This window comes from Colias croceus, chromosome 24 (assembly GCF_905220415.1).
Source record: "Colias croceus chromosome 24, ilColCroc2.1".
NCBI classification, from domain to species: Eukaryota; Metazoa; Arthropoda; class Insecta; order Lepidoptera; family Pieridae; genus Colias; species Colias croceus.
In genome coordinates, this window is record NC_059560.1 from 2,515,281 (window position 1) to 2,535,333 (window position 20,053).

Here is a 20,053-nt window from a genome sequence, read left to right on the forward strand (position 1 = left end):
CTAAATTATTTCTAAAAAAACTTAACGAATGGCTTCAACAGAAATGTTTTTATAGTGTTAAGGAATTTTTGGACTCATGATTGTATATTTGTTTCTTGATTTTTATGATGTATGTTAGGTATAATAAATTTTGAAATTTTTATTGTATAATGAATAATGTGAATGAATGACAAATTAATTGGATACTTTGAATATAGATATTATGTAATAAAATAATTTTGCACGCTGTTAAATAACGGCTAAACATGCTGTAACATTATATTGTAAGTTATAACACCTTAAAATACCATGTTTAAATGCAAATAAAGGATTTATTATTATTATTATGTTTCTCATCTCCATAATACTCGGGTACCAACAGAAGGACGGTACCCGGTCTTTTGGAAGGCTTACGTGGGGACACGGATCCAACACGCAGAGGCCCTTTTGAGAGTTTTAATGTGTTATGGGACACCAGCCGCAGCCTGCCCATGACTGCACTATATAGAGATACAGCCCTGGGCAGTCCGCGGCCGATGTAGGACTATTACAGAAAATGGAAATAAATGACTGGACTATGGAAGGGGTGCTATGTGGACAGGTTACTGGATCTATAGGAACTATGGCGTCTGCCTTTCTACAACAAAGTTTGTAAAAATATATTGGCAGACGGTGACTCGCCCTCTCACAGATGGGCCCTCTAAAAAGTCGCTGTAACTTAGCAACAAGAGTGCAACATGTCGTGAGCAGCTAAGGGTGGAGAGGCGTCCCTGGACTTTAAACGACGATCACGCGCTCCCTGAGGGTCCAGCATCACGTGCCCACTCGCCACTTACGCTTCGCTTCCACCCTTCGAGCTAAAAGCTCTCGCGACTCCACTCTGGCCGGCCGGTTAAGGCAAGCCAGAGGTGGGGGTCCTGTCCTCGTCAGGCTTCACTCCGACCGGCCGGTGAAGGCAAGCCGGAGATGAAGACAGGGGCCTCCCCCGGGAGCACTCGGTTCCCGCGGGGTCGCTACTCCCCGACACCCCGCCACAAGGTGTCCTGCGGGTTGACTGATTGCACGGGTGGAATATCTATTGTCACATAGACAATAGATATTCCAACCGTGGGCGATGGGGTCGTCACATCCCTACGCCCTTATTATTATTATTATTATAATATCTAGTATCTTATTAGTCTATATCTCTAGATTCATAGAAAAATTGGAGACGGAGGTTTCAATTTAATCAAGTTTTTTTGTTACTCCTGAATTTTTCTATAACTACTTCTTAGATTACAAAATAAAAGACAGATGGAGCGTTGCCGAACTAAACCGAATAATTTATCGTCATTTTCAATAAAGCTATGTGTGCTGTCATTTCGCCGCTGCACTGTACGTACACGGTGCTTCTGTGTGCGTGTAATGTTGCCAGATATTGAAAAATTTCCCAAATTTTTCCCCGACTACGGAAAAAAGAGGGTTATGTTTTTCGAGTTTATGTATGTATGTATAATATTTCTTTGACACGCTCTGCATTATAAACCGTTGGACCGATTTTGAGTTGTGAGGTTTCATTGCAATGATCTGAATTATTATGTTAGTGGCGGTAGTGACGTAGGCTATATACATAAATGAGAAGTCAAGTTTTAATTTTTATTTAAATTCTTTTATTACATAAAGACGTACCTGCCTACTAAAGTTATATATGGACAAAATAATTGTATTCAATTTTTTATTAAATAAATTACATAAAAAAAGTTTCAATATTAACTATAATAATTATATTATTTTTTTATATTTCATAATATATGAATACGAATAGCGGTAGTTTTTAGTCGAGAATACGGGACATTTTATTTTCATCATATCCATCATGGAGTTCACATAAATTAAATCGCTAGCGAAAACGACTATGACGTTTTTAAGCTTTATAAAAGTAACAAAATAATGTATTATGCTTATTAAAATAATCTAATAATGATCATGAACCTTTAGTGCACTATACAAATAATCACATTCACGATCGAAAAATCCAACAGCATTACCCTGAAGATCATTTAACCAATTTACCGTTTTACCAATAAAAATGGCAAATTCATTTTCAAAGTACTGGCAACATACGTTGAAGTTTTGTATTCCTTCATATCTGTAAAATTATTATTCGTTTTAAAGAAATAAATCAGCCAAAATATTATCTACAGAAAACCTGTGAAACGATGTTTTATCTTTTTTTTTTGTTTTCGGGAACAAATTTTACAGCGTTTTATTATCACAAGATGGCATTTTTTTACTAAAATAGCAAACTCTTTTTGACGTATAACGTATTGCATGACACTTTATGCGCTATAGCACTGGTGCAGCGACGTATTTGTTTTTGATTTCGTATTTTCTTTGACAAGGGCGACGGGCGGTTGTCATGCTCCATCTGTACTTTATTTTGTAATCTAAGAACTACTTGATGAATTTTGAAAATTATTTCAGCTATGATGACATATTATGACAGCTATTATTTCTGTTGAACATAGTAATTTTTTTTTATTTCATAATAGTAACTCAGGCCCCGGAACCACAGACACAATAGAAAATCTATTGTGTCTGGGACCGATCGGGCCGCTTGGGGCTCAATGGGCGAGCTTACCGCCCGCGGCTTCGCCCGCTTTGTCTAAAACCTAATAAATTATATACTAAAACCTTCCTCTTCAAGTCTTGAATCACTCTATCTAATAAAAAAACCGCATCAAAATCCGTTGCGTAGTTATAGGGACATAGAAAGCGACTTTGTTTTATACTATGTAGTGATTTTTAACATATTTTGAACTAAAAGGCTATGAATGTAATATAATAAAAAATGAACATTACCTCTAACACTCGAATAAACTCTGAAGGTATACTTGTCACCACAGGTATATCGTCCAAAATAAGCATATGCTTCTGTGAGTGGTCTGTTAAATATTTGAAGTTCACGAAAGGGCTTACAATTTCATGACATATTAAACATTGATATGAGTAGGAATTTTCACAACGTTTATTAATTAAAAGCATGCTAATTAGTGTAATACAAAATTCTCCATTAATAACGAAATCCAAGGCCTCCAGGCCTTCTTGAACTGTAGTGATATCTTAGATGAAATCAATTATTACGACGGTTTACACTTTTGTGTTTTTCATTTTCTTTATGGATTCATCCCGCGGCTTATGTGCATAACCATTTATATGCTCCCTCATGTTGTTTAGAGTGAATGGCACTCTAGTTCTGCATTGTTCACAGAATACGTCTTTACCTCCAGGCTTATATTTTAGCTTATTATCCTTTGCAAATTTTTCCAAGTCATCTTGACTAGGTGAGTTCTCCGTTTTTTTCCGTTTAAGAGTTACGGAACTTGTGTTTTCTGCTGGTTTTTGTGGCGATGCATCTTTTGCGACTTTTTCGGCTTTTGACAACCTTCCACATTCTTTCTGTATCGTGTCTGCACTATTGGTGGATTTGTGCTCATTAATGTGCATTTGAATGCATTTTAAATTAAAGTCAATTGATTTTGAGCATTTCTTGCACATAACGCTATTAGTTTCAAAGTTAACATTGATACTGTTTTTCTGTAAAAACTCTAACGAATCCAAGATGTTAGAACTATCGTCGGATATGTCTTTATCATTCATCTTAGAGTCAACATTTGAGTTTTCGTTACTTTCGTTTGTTTTATTTATTTATTTATTCAAATTAAATACACACAACAGGCCACGATCTTGCCGGGTCCATAGGCGCCACATCAATTTTACGAGCAGATCGCAACCCAACAAAATGTGTACAATTACAATACTACAATGGGATACAGCTTAAAGTTATCTAAAGCGTATTACAATAATTTCATATTTAAAAATCCAATAATTCAATATTACATATAAAAGAAAGACAATAAAAATAATGGTTACATTACACAATACATTAACAACAAAACTAGGACATCATTTCAAGATTCGACAGACATGTTCTTTGAATATGTTTATTCGATGATCAAATATATCAAAATCGGGGAATCTTGTAGATAAATCATTGTACAAACGGCAGAAACGAGATATAGGGTTATAAAAAGAGGTATTATTCCTGGTTAAAGGTAAAGAAAAAGTTTTGTTAGTCCGGAAGCGAAATGAAGCATTAAAATTAACAGTAGACAGCAGTGACGGAGAGTGGATAGATGAGTGAACGATTTTATGGAGTGTTATGAGTTCTAGCCTCTGTCGACGCTTTTCCAACGAGACAATATTAAATTTCTCAAGAAGACTTTCGTAGCTAGATCCACTTCGACCGATGTGGTAACGAAGAGAAACCAGCCTTAAGCAACGCTTCTGAAGTCGTTCAATGCGTTTGATGTGAATTGTATAGTGCGGTGACCATATGACACAGTTAAATTCTAGGATTGAACGAATCAGGGTTTCAAATAAATGTAAAAGACTAGATGGTGTTTTAAAACCCTTCGTGATCCTTGAGATAAACCCAAGGAGACGAGAGCTTCTATTGATAATATCATCGAAATGACTTCTAAAAGACAATTTATCGTCAAAGTAAACGCCGAGATCTTTAATAACGGAAACACGAGGAAGAACCTGACTGTTAAAACTGTAATTAAAATTTAATTTGTTAAACTTTCGCGTAAAGCTTATAACAGCACATTTATTAACGTTCAGGGTCATTTGGTTAAGTTCACACCATTTCGCTATAGAATCTAGGTCATTTTGTAGTATATAAGCATCTTGAATATTGGCCACAGTGGAGAATACCTTTAAGTCGTCAGCATACATAAGAGATTGGCATTTTAAGTTGTCGATGAGGTCATTGATAAATACGATAAAGAGTAAGGGTCCGAGATGGGACCCTTGCGGGACGCCAGAAGGTATTAGAACAGGTGAGGATAATGAGCCATTAAGAGCAACAAGCTGACTACGGTTGGACAGGTAAGAAGTAATCCATCGGAGTAAATTACCATGTATTCCCCAAGCACTTAGTTTATTACAAAGTATAATGTGGTTTACTCTATCGAAAGCCTTGGAAAAATCGGTATAGATAGCGTCCACTTGTTGTCTTTTTTCAAAGGCAGAGCATAAATATGAGTGGTAAGTCAGGAGATTTGTAGTTGTCGAGCGTTGTCTTATAAATCCGTGTTGATTGGGAGAAATCAAGGGAAGGAGATGAAAATACAGTGTATCGTAGACTACTGCTTCAAATAATTTAGCCAGGCAAGATAGTATGCTAATCGGTCGGTAATTCTCACAGCTCGATTTGTCACCAGACTTCAAAATGGGTATTATGTGAGCCGTTTTCCATACCCTAGGAAATGTACCAGTCTTCAGGGATTGATTAAACATGATCGTTAATGGAATCGCCAATTCCTTGCAACAATTTTTTATAAAGAGGGGTGGTATTCCATCTGGTCCTGCTCCTTTACGCACATCAAGTTTTCGAATTGTTGTAATAATCTTCTGCTTACTGACTGCGATGTTGTTGAGTACAGAGTTGCTTAAAGATGCAGAGATTGTATTATCGGTAAATGATGAAGTGGAGGATTGCGCGCCTTGATAAACAGAATTAAAATAATTAGAAAACAACTCACATATCCCCCTACTATCAGAACATGCCAGATCACCATACTTCATCGTCTTAGGAATTGAGGACTTGGAAGATTTCTTATCATTAACGTACCGCCAAAAACATTTAATATTATCCTGCAAGGCACTTTCAATTGAGGAGATAAAGTTATTATAAGATTTAGAAATAAGCAATTTACTGCGACGACGTAATAGAGAGTATGTATCGTAATCGCGTGGATTTTTAAACTTTTTAAATTTTTTGTGAAACTTTAATTTTTCCTGAACACATCGTTTCAATGCAGGCGTAAACCATAAGGGAAATTCATCGGTACTTTTGGATGTTAAAGGGCATGTATCGTGAATGATTTTATTTAATATGCCGTAAAATATATCGACGTTGACGTCAATATCCTTGGAACAAAGCACGTTGTTCCATTCAATTTGAGAAACTTCATACCGAGCACGCGAGAAATTACACTTATTAAAATTGGGACGCTTAGGTTGTTTGAAGCGGGGTAATGGGCAGTGATTAACTGTATAATTTACAGTAACTGACAATGCGGGATGGTGGCGGTCAACTCGGCTTATGGGGTCTGCATTATTTACTGAAACACTAGTTATTGTTGATAAGACTAAGTCAAGATAACGATTATTAATGTTCTTAATATGATTAAATTGGTAAAAATTGCAAAGATTAATAGTTTCTAAGAGAAGGTTAGCTTTTTGATCCCGTGGATTAGAAGGTAATAGTGAGAAATTATCGGAGCTTTTCAGCCAATCAATATTGGTAGTATTAAAGTCACCAAGGCATATAAATTCGTCAGTATTATCAGATTGAAGAACTATATTATGAATAGATTGATAAAAACTTTTGATATAGGGTAAAGATAAATCTGGTGGTAAGTAACATAAACATAAATGTATACGCCTATTATTTGATTGGGATGGGATAATCGTCACCCAAAGATCTTCAATCACACTTTCCCATTGATACTTACGAACTACATTAAGCCTTTTATTTATAGCAATTAAAATTCCTCCACCCTCTTTCTTTGTAATATTCGTTGTGTATCTATCTCTTCGATAAATGATATAGCGATCATCGAACAATTCGTTGTCATTTATAGAGTCGTTTAAATTTGTTTCGGTTAAACAGATGATGTCGTAGTCGTTACTTAAGATATTAAGATAAATGTCCTTAGTTTTAGATCTTATCCTATTTACATTTTGATAAAATACGTCCATAAAATAGAAAAATATAAAATGACAACATTGTACATAAGTCCGTGTGAGTTAGATTAAAACTAAAGTGCACTGAGAGTGTCAATGTTTTTTATTAAAATAGCGTTAGATGACTCATTTCGACGTACGTAAATCTTTCCAAAGCGAACCCAAACAAATTTAAAAGATTTTATTTTTGCTGTTCGTCTAGTTTCGTAGTAAAGGTATTTCATTTCAGGTGATAAATGCTCTGCTACATAAATTTTGGCAGGTGAACCTTCTATTCCCAGGTGGGATGAGTTTATGTGGTCATTAGGGTGATTTTTGTTGTGACGGTGAATAGCAGAAATGATTTCATCTCGCTGACGCGAAGATCCAAGCGTAACTAGAATATTACGAGGTCGTGGAGAAGATTGCGTCCTTGTAACACGACGGCAGGCGCGAATTGATGGGTCATCGCATTGTATTTTACACACCTCACAGAGTTTTTTGAATAGAGCAACAGTGTTCTCATCTTTTCGCTCGGGTACAGAGTGAATCTCAAGATTACAAGATCTGGAAATGTTATCTATGGTCTCTATTTTCGAGTTTAATTTTATGACGGATTCCCGTAAACGCGCGTTCTCAGTCTGGACCTCTTTTAAAGTTTTAGAGACAGACGTCAGTTTAGACTTTAATTCTCTTTGCTCGTCAGCCAGGAAATCGGTTGTTTGTGTGAATTCTGATCGAAGTTTATCTAAGGCAGTGTTTATTTCTGACTTTATGGCGATTAATACTTTTTCAGAAATTGTCTCGACTATATTCTGCAGTTTTATATCGAGCAGTTGACCGAATTCACTGTATGGAATAGAATGCGGGTCAAGATGTTGAGGTTTGGCTAATGTTTCGTCGTCGCAGGACATTACTGAAATGTCATGGGTTGAATCCTGGACGCGGCGTACTGGTGTATTATCGTTTCGGCGAGGGCGCGCTGCGATATTCTCGCAACCAGGGCATTTCCAATACTTTTTAAGTTCCGAAACCTTTTCACGATAATACACAGAAGAAATATTCACGCATTGATAATGATATGTACCCTTACAAGCCACGCATATAATAAGTTCACGGCGGTCAATTTGTTGTGGACATGCTAAGCACTGCATTATAAAATGTCTTTAGTAATTAGCATGGACTCATTAAAACAAAATAGCAAAGTTCAGTTAGTTTCACAGACCGTAAGCATTCAAACAGTGAGACGGCGTCGAAAAGGTCTTAAGCGCCATGCATATCGCGGCGCTTACGCGTTTTTTCGTGAAGCTGCTTTGTCGATGATCGAACGGTAGATTTATATTCATGTAGGAATATTTTTTCACGAATTGTACCTTTATTGTTTATTGGGGATCACTTATGGTGCACTTTTAACGTCAATAAGCACTACACACATTAACTCACAAATTTTTAGGAAAAAATAACACTTTGAACTATTTTTAACGACATAAAATACTTGAGTAATCACAATAACTTGTTAACTGTACGGTACGGCAAGGACGGACGGACAGTATAGTAGTTATAGTTGTATGGTGGAGAATTCTTTAATTTTTGTATACGTTCTTTATGAAGTTTAAGCAAACATTCATGGTGTGATTCAGTGAGATGTTCTTGAATGCAACTTGCGTCAATAGACCATTCACATATGAGACACATCATTCTATCATTTATATAAGGTACAAAATAATTCTGCGTCTTTAATACCTTCAAAATAATTTTTTCACGTTCTTCTATGTTGCAGTATTTGACATTAATTGGATTTTGATTACTATTTACATTTCTCGAAGTTTTTCTTTTTGTCTGTTTACTATCTTTGATTTCATGTCCTTCCTTGGATTTATTTATTTTATTTACATTCAATTCCGATTCTGTTGAATTCTTTGCTTTCAATTCAATATTTTCTGCTGAACCCTTTTCATTCAATTCCATGTTTTCCGATGAAGCCTTTTCTTTTAATTCAATGTTTTCAGCTGAATTATTTTCATTCAATTCATTGTTTTCTGATGAAACCTTTTCATTCGATTCAACATTTTCCGCTGAATCCTTTGCATTAAATTCCATGTTTTCTGTTATACTCATTGCAATCAATTCAATGTTTTCTGCTGAACCCTTTTCATTTAATTCAATGTTTGTTTTTGAACCATTTGCATTCAAATCAATGTTTTCTGTTGAATTATTTGTATTCAATTCAGTATTTGCAGGTAACATTTTAGTAATTGCCATAGTTTTAAGGGATTTAGCTGTCTGTCTACAATTTGCGGATATTTTTTTATGAGAATCATGCGTAAAATGAGAATTTATAGTTGTAATTGATTCCAGAGAATTGCAAGTCAAACATTGAAAAGAAGTTGCATCAATCTGAAAAAAAAACATTTGCGATTATGTTATGGAAGCAACGAAATGTAAAAAAAAATGAATGTAAAAAAATAATAAGCTTACCAAACGATAGATATTATATTGAGCATCGCATTTAATGTTATTTTTAATTAAATTGATGATATGCATAGATTCGTCTGCGTGTTGTTTTTCATCTGTATATTCGCAGTTGCAGATTAGACATGTACCTCCACATAAACCACTCCAGGCACTATTGCTGATGGCTATAACACCATACGCAAGGATGCCATAATCACATCGTAACAAAGACTGACGAAACTTGTTAATCAAGTGCAAATCTTCAGCGATATGCAATCGTATTTTGGCCTTTGTTTTTATTAAATCGTTGCAAAACTCGCAAAAGTACCATTGCTTTATCTGTAAAGAATTATTTTATTATGAATCTTATGTACTTATTTGAAAATTTTTTGGTCCAAATGATGAACCAATTTTGAACAGTATTCAGTTGAATCATAGGCCAATAAAAATTAGAAGTAATATTTAATTTGTAGGTAAGTACTTATGTCAGTTGAACGCGATTTTCTCATGTCGGCAGAAAGTGTTATTTTACTAATCTGCTATTCTCGATTGCGATTCATGCTAAGTCAGCTAAAGGAACATCAACGAAAAATAATTATAAAAACGATAGACTAGGTACCACATCTTGTAAAAATTAATAGCAAAAACTAAAACTAAATACCTACCTAGTTAATATAGATACCTAGTTACTGAAAAAAATTTTAGAAAGAAAGATTTCATATTTAATTAACCATGCGAATTTCCAACTTTATTTCACCTCTATAGTAGAGGATGAAAAAATGGTAAGTAACACAATTTCATAAAAATATGTTCAGCAATCAAAGGTCCAACCGCAAAAGGCGCAGCGTATTGCGTACCTAACAACGCGACGCGATGCAACGCAAAAATCAAAAAATTCTTTCTATGAAATTGAATGAGGTACCTATAATATTTTAATGAAAACATCTATAATTTGTAACTACATTCTTGCAAATAAATATAATTTGAATTTGAATATAATATTATGTATATCGCCCCACGCGACACTAAAATATTTTATTTTCATTTTTATTGTGGTCAAACTTCAGACTAGCTAAAAAAGTTTTTGAAGTTGATCTGAGGGTCAAGTTCAAATTTCATTTCATTGGGTGATATAACTATCTCAACAATTACAGTTTCATTAATAAGCAGGATGTTATATTTAAAACCTAGCCCCTAGGTAATAATCTCAATATCTAACTAATGACATTAATTCTGTATGGAAAAACCTGATAAACTAAAAAAATAATCTCACCTTTCTTATACGTTCATGTTCAATATCATAACATGTCTTTTCCAAATTTTCCTTATGAGTTAATTTCGCTATATGTAATGCAATTTCATCCTCACTTTGGAAGTGATATTCACAAACTAAACAGTAGTAATCCAAAAGTCCTGTTAGAATTGCATTTTTACTGAAATTTGGTGCCATTTTTAACCGTTTATGCTTGCTGCTTTTGTTTTCACCTGTTGAACATAAAAATTTTTACATCACTAAACTTCACAATCCCTAAAACAATTAATTTATTAATCAAAAATATTATATCATCTCAACTCAAGATCCAATAGGAAAATTTTGGTTTACATATTTTCATAATTTTTTTTCATTGTTCAGTAAATTATCCTTTTATTAATTTTTTTCTTTATTATTAAGCCTTAAATAAGTTTGCGCTAGAATCCATATAAATAGGAATATGTAATGACTGATAATTATTAATTAGGTAATTAACTGCAGAAATCTAAACATTATACAAAATTAAAAAAAAATCTTAACTGTTGTTTACAGTTAAGATTTTTTTTTAATTTTCCTGTTAAGTGAAGAAATAATATTCAGTTAACAACTCTTTTAACAACTACACTTGCCACCACAAAGTATTTTACGAATGACAAAAGCTTACTGTCAGTTAACTAGGTTTATAAAGATATCAGATACCTTGATATCTATATATATAAAACTCAAAGGTGACTGATATCTGAGGATATCGTAGTATACACAATATAGGTCTTTCAGAATGCTATCTCGTATTCGTTACTCGTTTAAAAGCACTGAATATATAAGTTACTTTATGGCCAAAGCTTTATGGCACTGAATGCACTGAACATTCTAATGGCCGGTCGGCGGTCCCAATATCGTAGGTGGTATCTATCTCCGGTTTGACATACTAAAGATGCTATCTATCTTTTGTTTTGGCGTCCCAATAACAGCCAGTAATGGCCGTTCCCAATATCTTTTCTATCTTACGATAGATAGAAACTTACTAGCTATCGGAGATAGCTGATATCTATAACCGTAGCTTGAATATTGGGAACGGCGACTATTGTTTGCATTTATAAAAAAATCCCCAACCTTAATCTTTTATCTTCCATAAAAGAACCAAAAACATTAAGAAAATATTGTTTTTGATTATTTTGAGAGTAAACTCCTTGTAAACTCTTTCTATCAATTTTAGAATACCTATTATATTTTATGTTTATGAGAATCACATGAAAATAAATGAGGCTCACATTTTAAATAAAACAACTTAATTTGAAATTTGAATATATATTTGAATGTAGATAATAATAGAAATTGGTGAGTAATAATTGTTATTGTGAAAAAAAATCGCAAAATAAAAATTATTCATTATGTATTTGTTATAAATATCTGTTGTCACTGTCAGAGAAAAAACTTATGAAATCAGAAATACTAGCTTTCTGCCCGCGGCTTCGCCCGCGCAGTCAAAGAAAAACCCGCATAGTTCCCGTTCCTGTGGGATTTCCATGATAAAACCTTTCCTATGTCACGGGGTAAAAAGTAGCCCATGTCCTTTCTCGGGTATCAAAATATCTCTATACCAAATTTCATGCAAATTGGTTCAGTAGTTAAGGCGTGATTGAGTAACAGACAGACAGACAGACAGAGTTACTTTCGCATTTATAATATTAGTATGGATGTACGCATCGCTATTTTATCTCTGTGTATTTTATCCGTATTTTATCTGTCGAAGTTCGTGTCGAATTGTCAAGTGTCAACTCATAAAATTGCGGTTTGTAGCGTCGGGCGAAAAATATTATATAAAGCATCAGTTGTTTTTATTTAAAAAAATTAGATATTTGTGAATTGTGATTTAATCCTCAAATCATGTTCGTAATGATTTTAAGAATTGCAATTTTTAAATAACTCCAAAATTAGAACTATTTTAAAACCATATACCTATATAACCTTTCTTTTCAGGGCGACGACATCTAAACCGCGTTCTGAGATGACTTTAGAGGAATTAGCCAAGATAGAAGAGGAAGAATTTAGTACGGGTCCTCTTTCTGTACTTACACAGTCCGTTAAAAATAACACCCAAGTTCTAATAAATTGTAGGAACAATAAGAAACTCTTAGGACGCGTGAAAGCATTCGACCGGCATTGTAATATGGTTCTTGAGAATGTCAAAGAGATGTGGACGGAGGTTCCGAGGACGGGTAAAGGAAAGAAGGTAATTATAACTCTGTTGAAAAAGTATTGGGTTGACTTTAGAAACTTGCGGCACGAATTTCGGCGTGATTTTAATTTTTTTCGATCGATAATAATGCCCCGAAACATACATTAGCGGCTTTTCGTGCGGAAACGTGTAATTACAGAGAAATCTTAATTTTAATTTTTGAGGTTATGTTCAAAATTGTTTGAGTTACATTGACAAAACTAGGTACCTACAAGAATTGTGTTTGAAAGAGATAACAAATGTCAAAATGTACATTAAAAACCATAGTTCATTCAAAAGCATGTTGCTGAGGGACAACAATTCATACGGATTATTGGTGAGTAGTATATGATTGGGGCAACATGGGTATGTTTTTAAAAAAGTTAATCACTCAGACCCAGACAACCCATTTGTTGCCCCTGATGGGACTCATACTCAAAGAATTGAGTCCCAGTGGAGTGTTGTATAGAGATTTTTTAAACTATAACGACCCAAACTTCGATGATATTATTAAAGAATATAAATAATATGTGGAGACGCTGATTGGAAAAAAATAAAATTGATCCATTCATTGCCCTTGTAAAATGTATCAAACATGTATAATTATTAAAAAAATGTTTTTTTTTATTGTATGTATATTGCACACAAATTGTTAGTAACAGAACCGAATCTGTCCACCCCGATTCCACGTGGTACTTGTCTGTCATACACTAGAGTGTATTAAAAAAGTCGGAGGCGCGGAGGAGCGTGGCGCTCGCGTGTGCTGAGGAGCAGGCAGAGTCAAGCGAGCCGGAGTGGCTGAGGCTGGTCGCCAAAGGCGACCAAAAAGCAAAAAGCTACGAAGGCGAGTGAAGACTCCTGCCTGCAACGAGCAACGGGGACAAGCGCCACGTTCTGCAGCGCCGGAGCAGTAAAGAAAGACCATAATCTTCAATATATTTCTAACTACATTTCACTACATAGTACAAAACAAAGTCGCTTTTTCTGTCCCTATTTCCCTATGTCCCTTTGTATGCATAAATCTTTAAAACTACGCAACGGATTTTGATGCGGTTTTTTTTAATAGATAGAGTGATTCAAGAGGAAGGTTTTAGTATATAATTTATTAGGTTTTAGACGAAGCGGGCGAAGCCGCGGGCGGTAAGCTAGTATAAATATAAATTCAAAAAAAAATAGAAGGGGGGGTTTCCGCACCCCCCCACTTCACAGGGGGTCTCTCCTTACCTCCCTTTCCCTCCCCTCCCTTTCCCTCCCCTCCCCCCCCTTAATTCGTGCCGCAAATTTCTAAGAAATACCGAAGTATTTATACTTATTAAACTTGACTTTGACACAACAATGTTAGTTGGGGAACTTAGATAGGGAGGCGAAGAGGGGAATTTTCTGCAATACTCGAGCGTGGCAGTTTAAGATATGAGAGATACCTTAGACCTAATAGAACAACCTTGTTAACTATTTAACTCTTTAAGTAGTGACGCGCGCCCAGGATAGACGATCAGATTAGTAAAAAAAAATCGATAGTCTGAAATACTCGAGCGCGTCAGATTAAGATATTGGGGGTTGATTTTAGTGTTTTAAGACTAAATTTAACTAATCTGACGATAAGTCCTTGACGCCGCCAAGTTATAGGGTCGCGAACTTGTAAAAAAAAAACGTTAATCCGGCATTCTCGAGCGCGATTGTTTTTATTTTTATTTTGAAGAATATAATCTAAAACTTACTAAAAATACAAAAGCTGCCGGTTTTCGCGTGACCGGAAGCCTGGAGGAGCCATTTCGTCTTCCGAAAAACGCGTTGCAGTATATAAGTCGCGAACGATACATTTTACAAAAAAAAAAGTTTGAATAAACAAAAAAGGTAATTTTATTTTACACAAAAAAGGTCTCTTTACATTTTTGTCCAAAGTTAAAACTTTTTGACTTGAAGCATCATAAAAACTCAAACTCCCGGTTTTTTGAGTATATTTCGAAAACTGAGGGTGTTAAGAAAAATTGATATGAAATAACGATGATTAAAAAAAAGAAACTCTTTCGAACCTTTTTCGGTCAGATTAAGAGAACCCACCAACATTTTTGTCAGATTAAGAAAATATGCTTTCAGGGGACCGAGATAAACCTCCCCTATGAAAATCTGACGCGCTCGAGTATTTCAAAAGGACTTTTTTTTTCTGCATTTTCAAAAATTCATCGTAACTTATCGTCACGCCGAAATCGTCAGTTTTTTTAAGGGGAGCTTCCTTGGGGCCTACTTAACACCCCTTCCGAAAATCTGACGCGCTCGAGTAAATTTTTTTTGTGCATTTTTGACGAATTAATATGCCTAGCCCCACTACGCAAACCGGCAGATTAGTATACCGTTGTTATCAGAGGCACTTGGGGCATACGTAGTATGAATATCTGACGCGCTCGAGAATGCCCAAGTAACTATTTTTTTTTACATTTTTGAAAATCCGTACACGCCAAACCCACCGCTAAAATGGTTTTTACCATAGAAGCTTTTCTTTTCGAAATTATTTTATCTATCGATTTTGATAAGTCTCGACGGCGCCGTTTAATTACGCCATTTAGCTACCTCGCTTCCCTATCTAACTCAAAGCGTTATAGAGCATGATAATAATGAAAAACTGAGATTATTGTTTTCTCATAAAATAAAGGAAAGGGATATCGGAACCCTTATAGAATCACTTTGTTGTCTGTCTGTCTGTTAACACCTTTTAATTTTTTTATCTCAGGAATGCCTGGAGGTATCAATGAAATTTATATCGAATACTCAAGTCGACTAGTCTTATAAGATTAGATCCCGCCACAGGATTAGTGCGGTGCGTTTATAGTTTTTTTGATGAAACTAAAATTTTCTGTATATTTATAATTAGGAGAATATATATATTTCGATTATATATATTCTTTTTAATTAATTTTTTCTAATTAAATTTTGGGAAAAAATTTAGTTTACTTTAATTGTCTCCGTGTGCATAGAGACTTTCTTATATGGCAATAATTGCCGTAACATACAACATTTTAGTATATAAAGGCTTTAAAAATACGATATACCGGGTTTAATCGTTAAGTGTGTGTAGGCGATTATTCTGCAACTATTTCAGATATCAAAAAAACTTAAAATTGATATTGAAAGTACCTATTGCAACCTAATGACAATGAGTAAAATGGCAAAAGATTTGATATTATTAATTACTACATATTATTTAGATGTGCTATTTATTAAAAAGGTTTGATCTCGGTGCACGTGCTTAATACTAAGTGCTTAGTGTTTGGCACCGACTAAAATCACGTAAATCGGTTCAGAAACCTCGAAGTAATCGGTGTACATACATAAAAAATACCGCCCAAATTGATAACCTACTCCTTTTTTTTGAAGTCGGTTAATAAAGCGAGAAATATGTATATTAAAAATACGTTGAATTAGTAAAGTAATATACCGGGTGTATTCGTTAAGTGTGCATAGGCAATTATTTCGAAACTATGTTGTGGGAGTTTTTAATGTAAAATTTTAGGATATTTCTCGTTATATTTTTAAAAAGTTAATAGTGTCATTTTACTCATAACGTAAAGTACTTTCGATATCAGCACAATATACAGATACATACAGTAAGGAAACTTCATACAAAATGTTCGAAATGGCTCCCCCCCCATCAAGCGTGTGTTTTCGAGGGTATTGAGGGGGATCGATAGTAGCGGGTGACACATCCATAGATTTTGAATATAGTATGGAAAAAAGTTTAAAGTGATGTCAATTCACATTAAATAAATATCGATTGTTTCAGTTTGTAGCCCTTTCAATAAATATATTTGTAAATACTAAATACCGTATCTGACTACAAGTTAAAAAGAGACTATTTTTTAATTTCTATAGATATGGCAGCATGAGTTTTAAATTAAGTCGACATATTTTCTACCAAAATGATAGCTACAAATAGTCACTATTAGGAGTCCAGTCTGTTTAAAGGTCGCATCTATTTTTACGCAATCTAGAAGAGCACGAAAATAAAAAAAAGGAAACCTTAAAAAATCTTGTTTAAATTTATGTGCATAATTACGTAAATATTAGGGAAGAAAAAGATAGTTAGATATTATAATTATTGTATTTTTATCGATACGTGGCGTCTCCACTTTGTCAAGCACTAAGCCTGTCAAACTATTTTTTTTTTCTTCCTAAAACAAAAAGGTAGAGGTTCTATGCTCGTATAATAATAATTTTAATTTATTTTTGCATATTTTGTGTTTTTTAAATTAATTTAATTTATCGTTTTAAAAATAAATTAGGTAGGTACATTAAATAGCCTTCGGCGTCCATAACAAAACTAGATTTCGAAATATAGCACTGATAAAAACGTATTATTTTTACAAGCTGTATTAATTCGGATTGTTTCTTCTTGTAAATTCATATTTAGGCTACACCATTATTGTATTTTAACGGGTTTTAATCTCCAAATTACCACAAAATCAACTGTGAAAAAAAGCAAACAGAAATATACAGGCCGAATTGATAACCTTCTCCTTTATTTTTCAAGTCGGTTAAATATCAAAAAGTAACAGCCCTATAGCTATACGTCATAATTTCATGGGGGGGGGGGGCTTAGTTTCCTAACTGTATGTACGTAGTACATATCTGTCAACTGTGATATCAGTTTAAAGTTTTTTGATATGACGTGTAATAGTTATGAAATAATCGCCTGTGTACACTTAACGATTACACCCTGTATAAGTATAAAAGTAAATAATTGAATGTTAATTCACTCATACGAAAATAATTAACAAACTTTCTAGGTGTGTTTTGTAGCTTGCTAAAAATGCTCCCTCTGAATATCTAGAAACTTGATTACATACTCCGCAGTCAGCAGATTAAATCGGTTTGACAAACATCCGCCGTGGATGAGAAAAGAATTTGATTGTTTATGTTTTATGTAACAAATATGCATCAACAGTCAACTGTTTTTAACTCTCCATATAGCTACTGATTTTACCAGTCGCGTCTCCGAATTTTTTAAAAATGGATCTGGCGAAACTGATGATGATATCGGAACGATTTTGTCGGATAACGTGAAACTAGCACATTGCATCGGCTATCGGCGTCCGACACCAATATCGGATCGGATAATGTGTAAATGCTCTTACACCTGTATCGAGTCACCCTGTGTGCTAGCTGCAGCTGCGTTCTGCGGTTTCACTCGCATAAATGAGCTTTTCTTTTAATCCTAAGGTTCCTGTATATCAGAATAAAAAATAGCTTATGCTACTCCTTATAACATCAGCTATATGTCAGTGAAAGTCCCGTCATAATCGGTCCAGCCGTTCCAGAGATATGAAATGAAAATTTATTTGTTTGAATTGTGGTTACAAAGTCCTTACAATAAATTTCATGTCCGCACAATTTGCCAAGAAATTGGCATACAAATATTTATATTATGCTTATTTAATTTTATAATTAAACTAATTAACGTAAATTATTATTTAAACAATATATTATTTACATTAGTTCATTAGATCATTTTAAATTATACCTAGTATAGCAATATCACAATATTTTATTTATTACAAGTTGATTATTATTATTATTATTTTTTTACTACAAATCAATTAAATTTATACAAATAATTACAATATTATGTCATTATTTTGATTTTTGAAAAAATTTAAGATTAGTTAGAACAAACAGACATAAAAATTATTATTTTGGTATATATAACATACATAATAATATATCCATATGCATTTATTAGCGGTTATTTTAATACTACAAATCTACTCCAATTTTATTATTGGTATAGATACATAAGCATTCAAAATTATTGTATTAAATAATTTGACTACTGTATAGTCTACACATTAGTCAAGTTATTTCATGTTAACATCTCTAGACAGTTATATATATCTTCAGTTTTTATTGCTACTATAAATCAACGTTTTCAAGTAAAATATTAAATGTTTTACTTTAAAATAAAATTTTCTCTTTTCAGGGAAAAGCGGTGAACAAGGACAGGTTTATCTCAAAGATGTTCCTTCGTGGCGACTCGGTTATACTAGTGTTAAGGAATCCTCTGGCCACTGCAGCAGGGAAATGATTTCATTAACTACATTCTGATTTAGGTTAATTTTATTAATAAGAATTGTCGTACATTTGTGAAAACTTTCATACAAATAAATACACCAAAACTGCACAAATATGTATTTCTTTTATTTTATCATTAAGTATATTGTATTCTAAATTGTGTTATGCTGAATATAACCAAAGAAAGATATTAGCACTAACCGCCCTATTATTATATTACTCAAAGAAAAAATAAATATTCGTAACAAAAGCAAAAAATAAGTGGCTTCAGCCTTCAACGCAGAAACTAGTAGGTACTAGTCTTCTAAAGTAACTAAAGTAGTCTTCTTAAATTTTTAATATGGCGCCATCTATTGGAATTTCGTACCTAGTAATTTAGATTTTAGACGCACATCATAATGAATCTATGGGAATAAGACGTTTCCATGCTATATATAGTATTTTACTTTATACCACACTCTAGCCTCCTGACTAACTTCAGACACAAAAACTATAATTTCATAAAACCCGCCTCCATTTCGACCAACAATAAACAGTCAGTATTGCTTATGAATTATCTATTGAAAAATATTTGTGTTGCTTTCTTGCAAATTTGATGCAAGATAATAAATCTAGATTATTATCTCAATAATTAATAATGTGAGTACCTACTTCAAGTTAGATATTCCTTCTCTCATTACCTACAGCACAGAGAAAAGATAGGTATGCCTATACATACAATTCACATATATATATTAGTGTACAGTTAAACCATGATGAAATTTTGTCACTCAGGATTCAGGAATAGTGAGTTTGTATATTGTTTGGTTTGAGAATATAAATAAGACACATACTTACGAATACCAAATCTTTTCTCTCTAATATAATTTTAAGTAGTACCTATATCACCATATACCTACCTCAATCCAGTCAACAGATGTCGCCATAAGTATGAATGTAAGAGATAACAGATATTTATTGTTACTGACATAATAGACAATAATAATTTACAATAAAATAATTTTGTGATTATAAAATTTAGTGAGATGTACCTATCCTATATTTCAAGTGAGATCAACTCTAAAACTACTGAAAAGACTTTAAATTTAATTTGCACCCCATGTGCATCGTCCATCGCGGATAAAGCGACACGTACTTTTTATATAACATATACTTTTTTATGTATGTAGTGTAGTTGTAGATACTTAATGATTGTTAAAGCAAAATAAAACACAAAAATTCAATAAATCAGTTTATTCGCTGAACTAAACAATACTTTCGAAGCTAATTGAAACCGCGTCACTAATTTGTGACAAAAGGTGCGAAAATTACAG

General features: G+C 33.7%; 2 protein-coding genes across 5 annotated transcripts; one reads left to right on the top strand and one right to left on the bottom strand.

Annotated features, from left to right (window-relative positions):
* Nucleotides 1–2,964: 2,964 nt before the first annotated feature.
* Nucleotides 2,965–11,313, bottom strand: LOC123702797 (metacaspase-3-like). 4 transcript variants are annotated; one of them, XM_045650595.1, is made up of 6 exons: nucleotides 11,068–11,095; nucleotides 10,781–10,896; nucleotides 10,481–10,692; nucleotides 9,232–9,546; nucleotides 8,316–9,150; nucleotides 2,965–3,662 (listed from the first exon to the last, which is right to left on the bottom strand). In XM_045650595.1, exons 2-6 carry the CDS (start codon nucleotides 10,818–10,820, stop codon nucleotides 3,109–3,111), a joined length of 1,956 nt encoding a protein of 651 aa, XP_045506551.1. In that variant the 5' UTR covers nucleotides 10,821–10,896; nucleotides 11,068–11,095; the 3' UTR covers nucleotides 2,965–3,108. The 4 variants fall into 4 exon arrangements, with proteins under 4 accessions (XP_045506551.1, XP_045506553.1, XP_045506549.1 ...); XM_045650597.1 differs by lacking the exons at nucleotides 10,781–10,896; nucleotides 11,068–11,095 and adding an exon at nucleotides 11,159–11,313; XM_045650593.1 differs by lacking the exon at nucleotides 11,068–11,095 and having other exon boundaries at nucleotides 10,781–11,052.
* Nucleotides 11,314–12,214: 901 nt separating this feature from the next.
* LOC123702909 (probable small nuclear ribonucleoprotein Sm D2) lies at nucleotides 12,215–18,853 on the top strand. Its single transcript, XM_045650757.1, has 3 exons — nucleotides 12,215–12,348; nucleotides 12,440–12,692; nucleotides 18,649–18,853. Coding segments are annotated over exons 1-3 (360 nt in total). The 5' UTR covers nucleotides 12,215–12,346; the 3' UTR covers nucleotides 18,754–18,853.
* The last annotated feature ends 1,200 nt before the right edge of the window (nucleotides 18,854–20,053 follow it).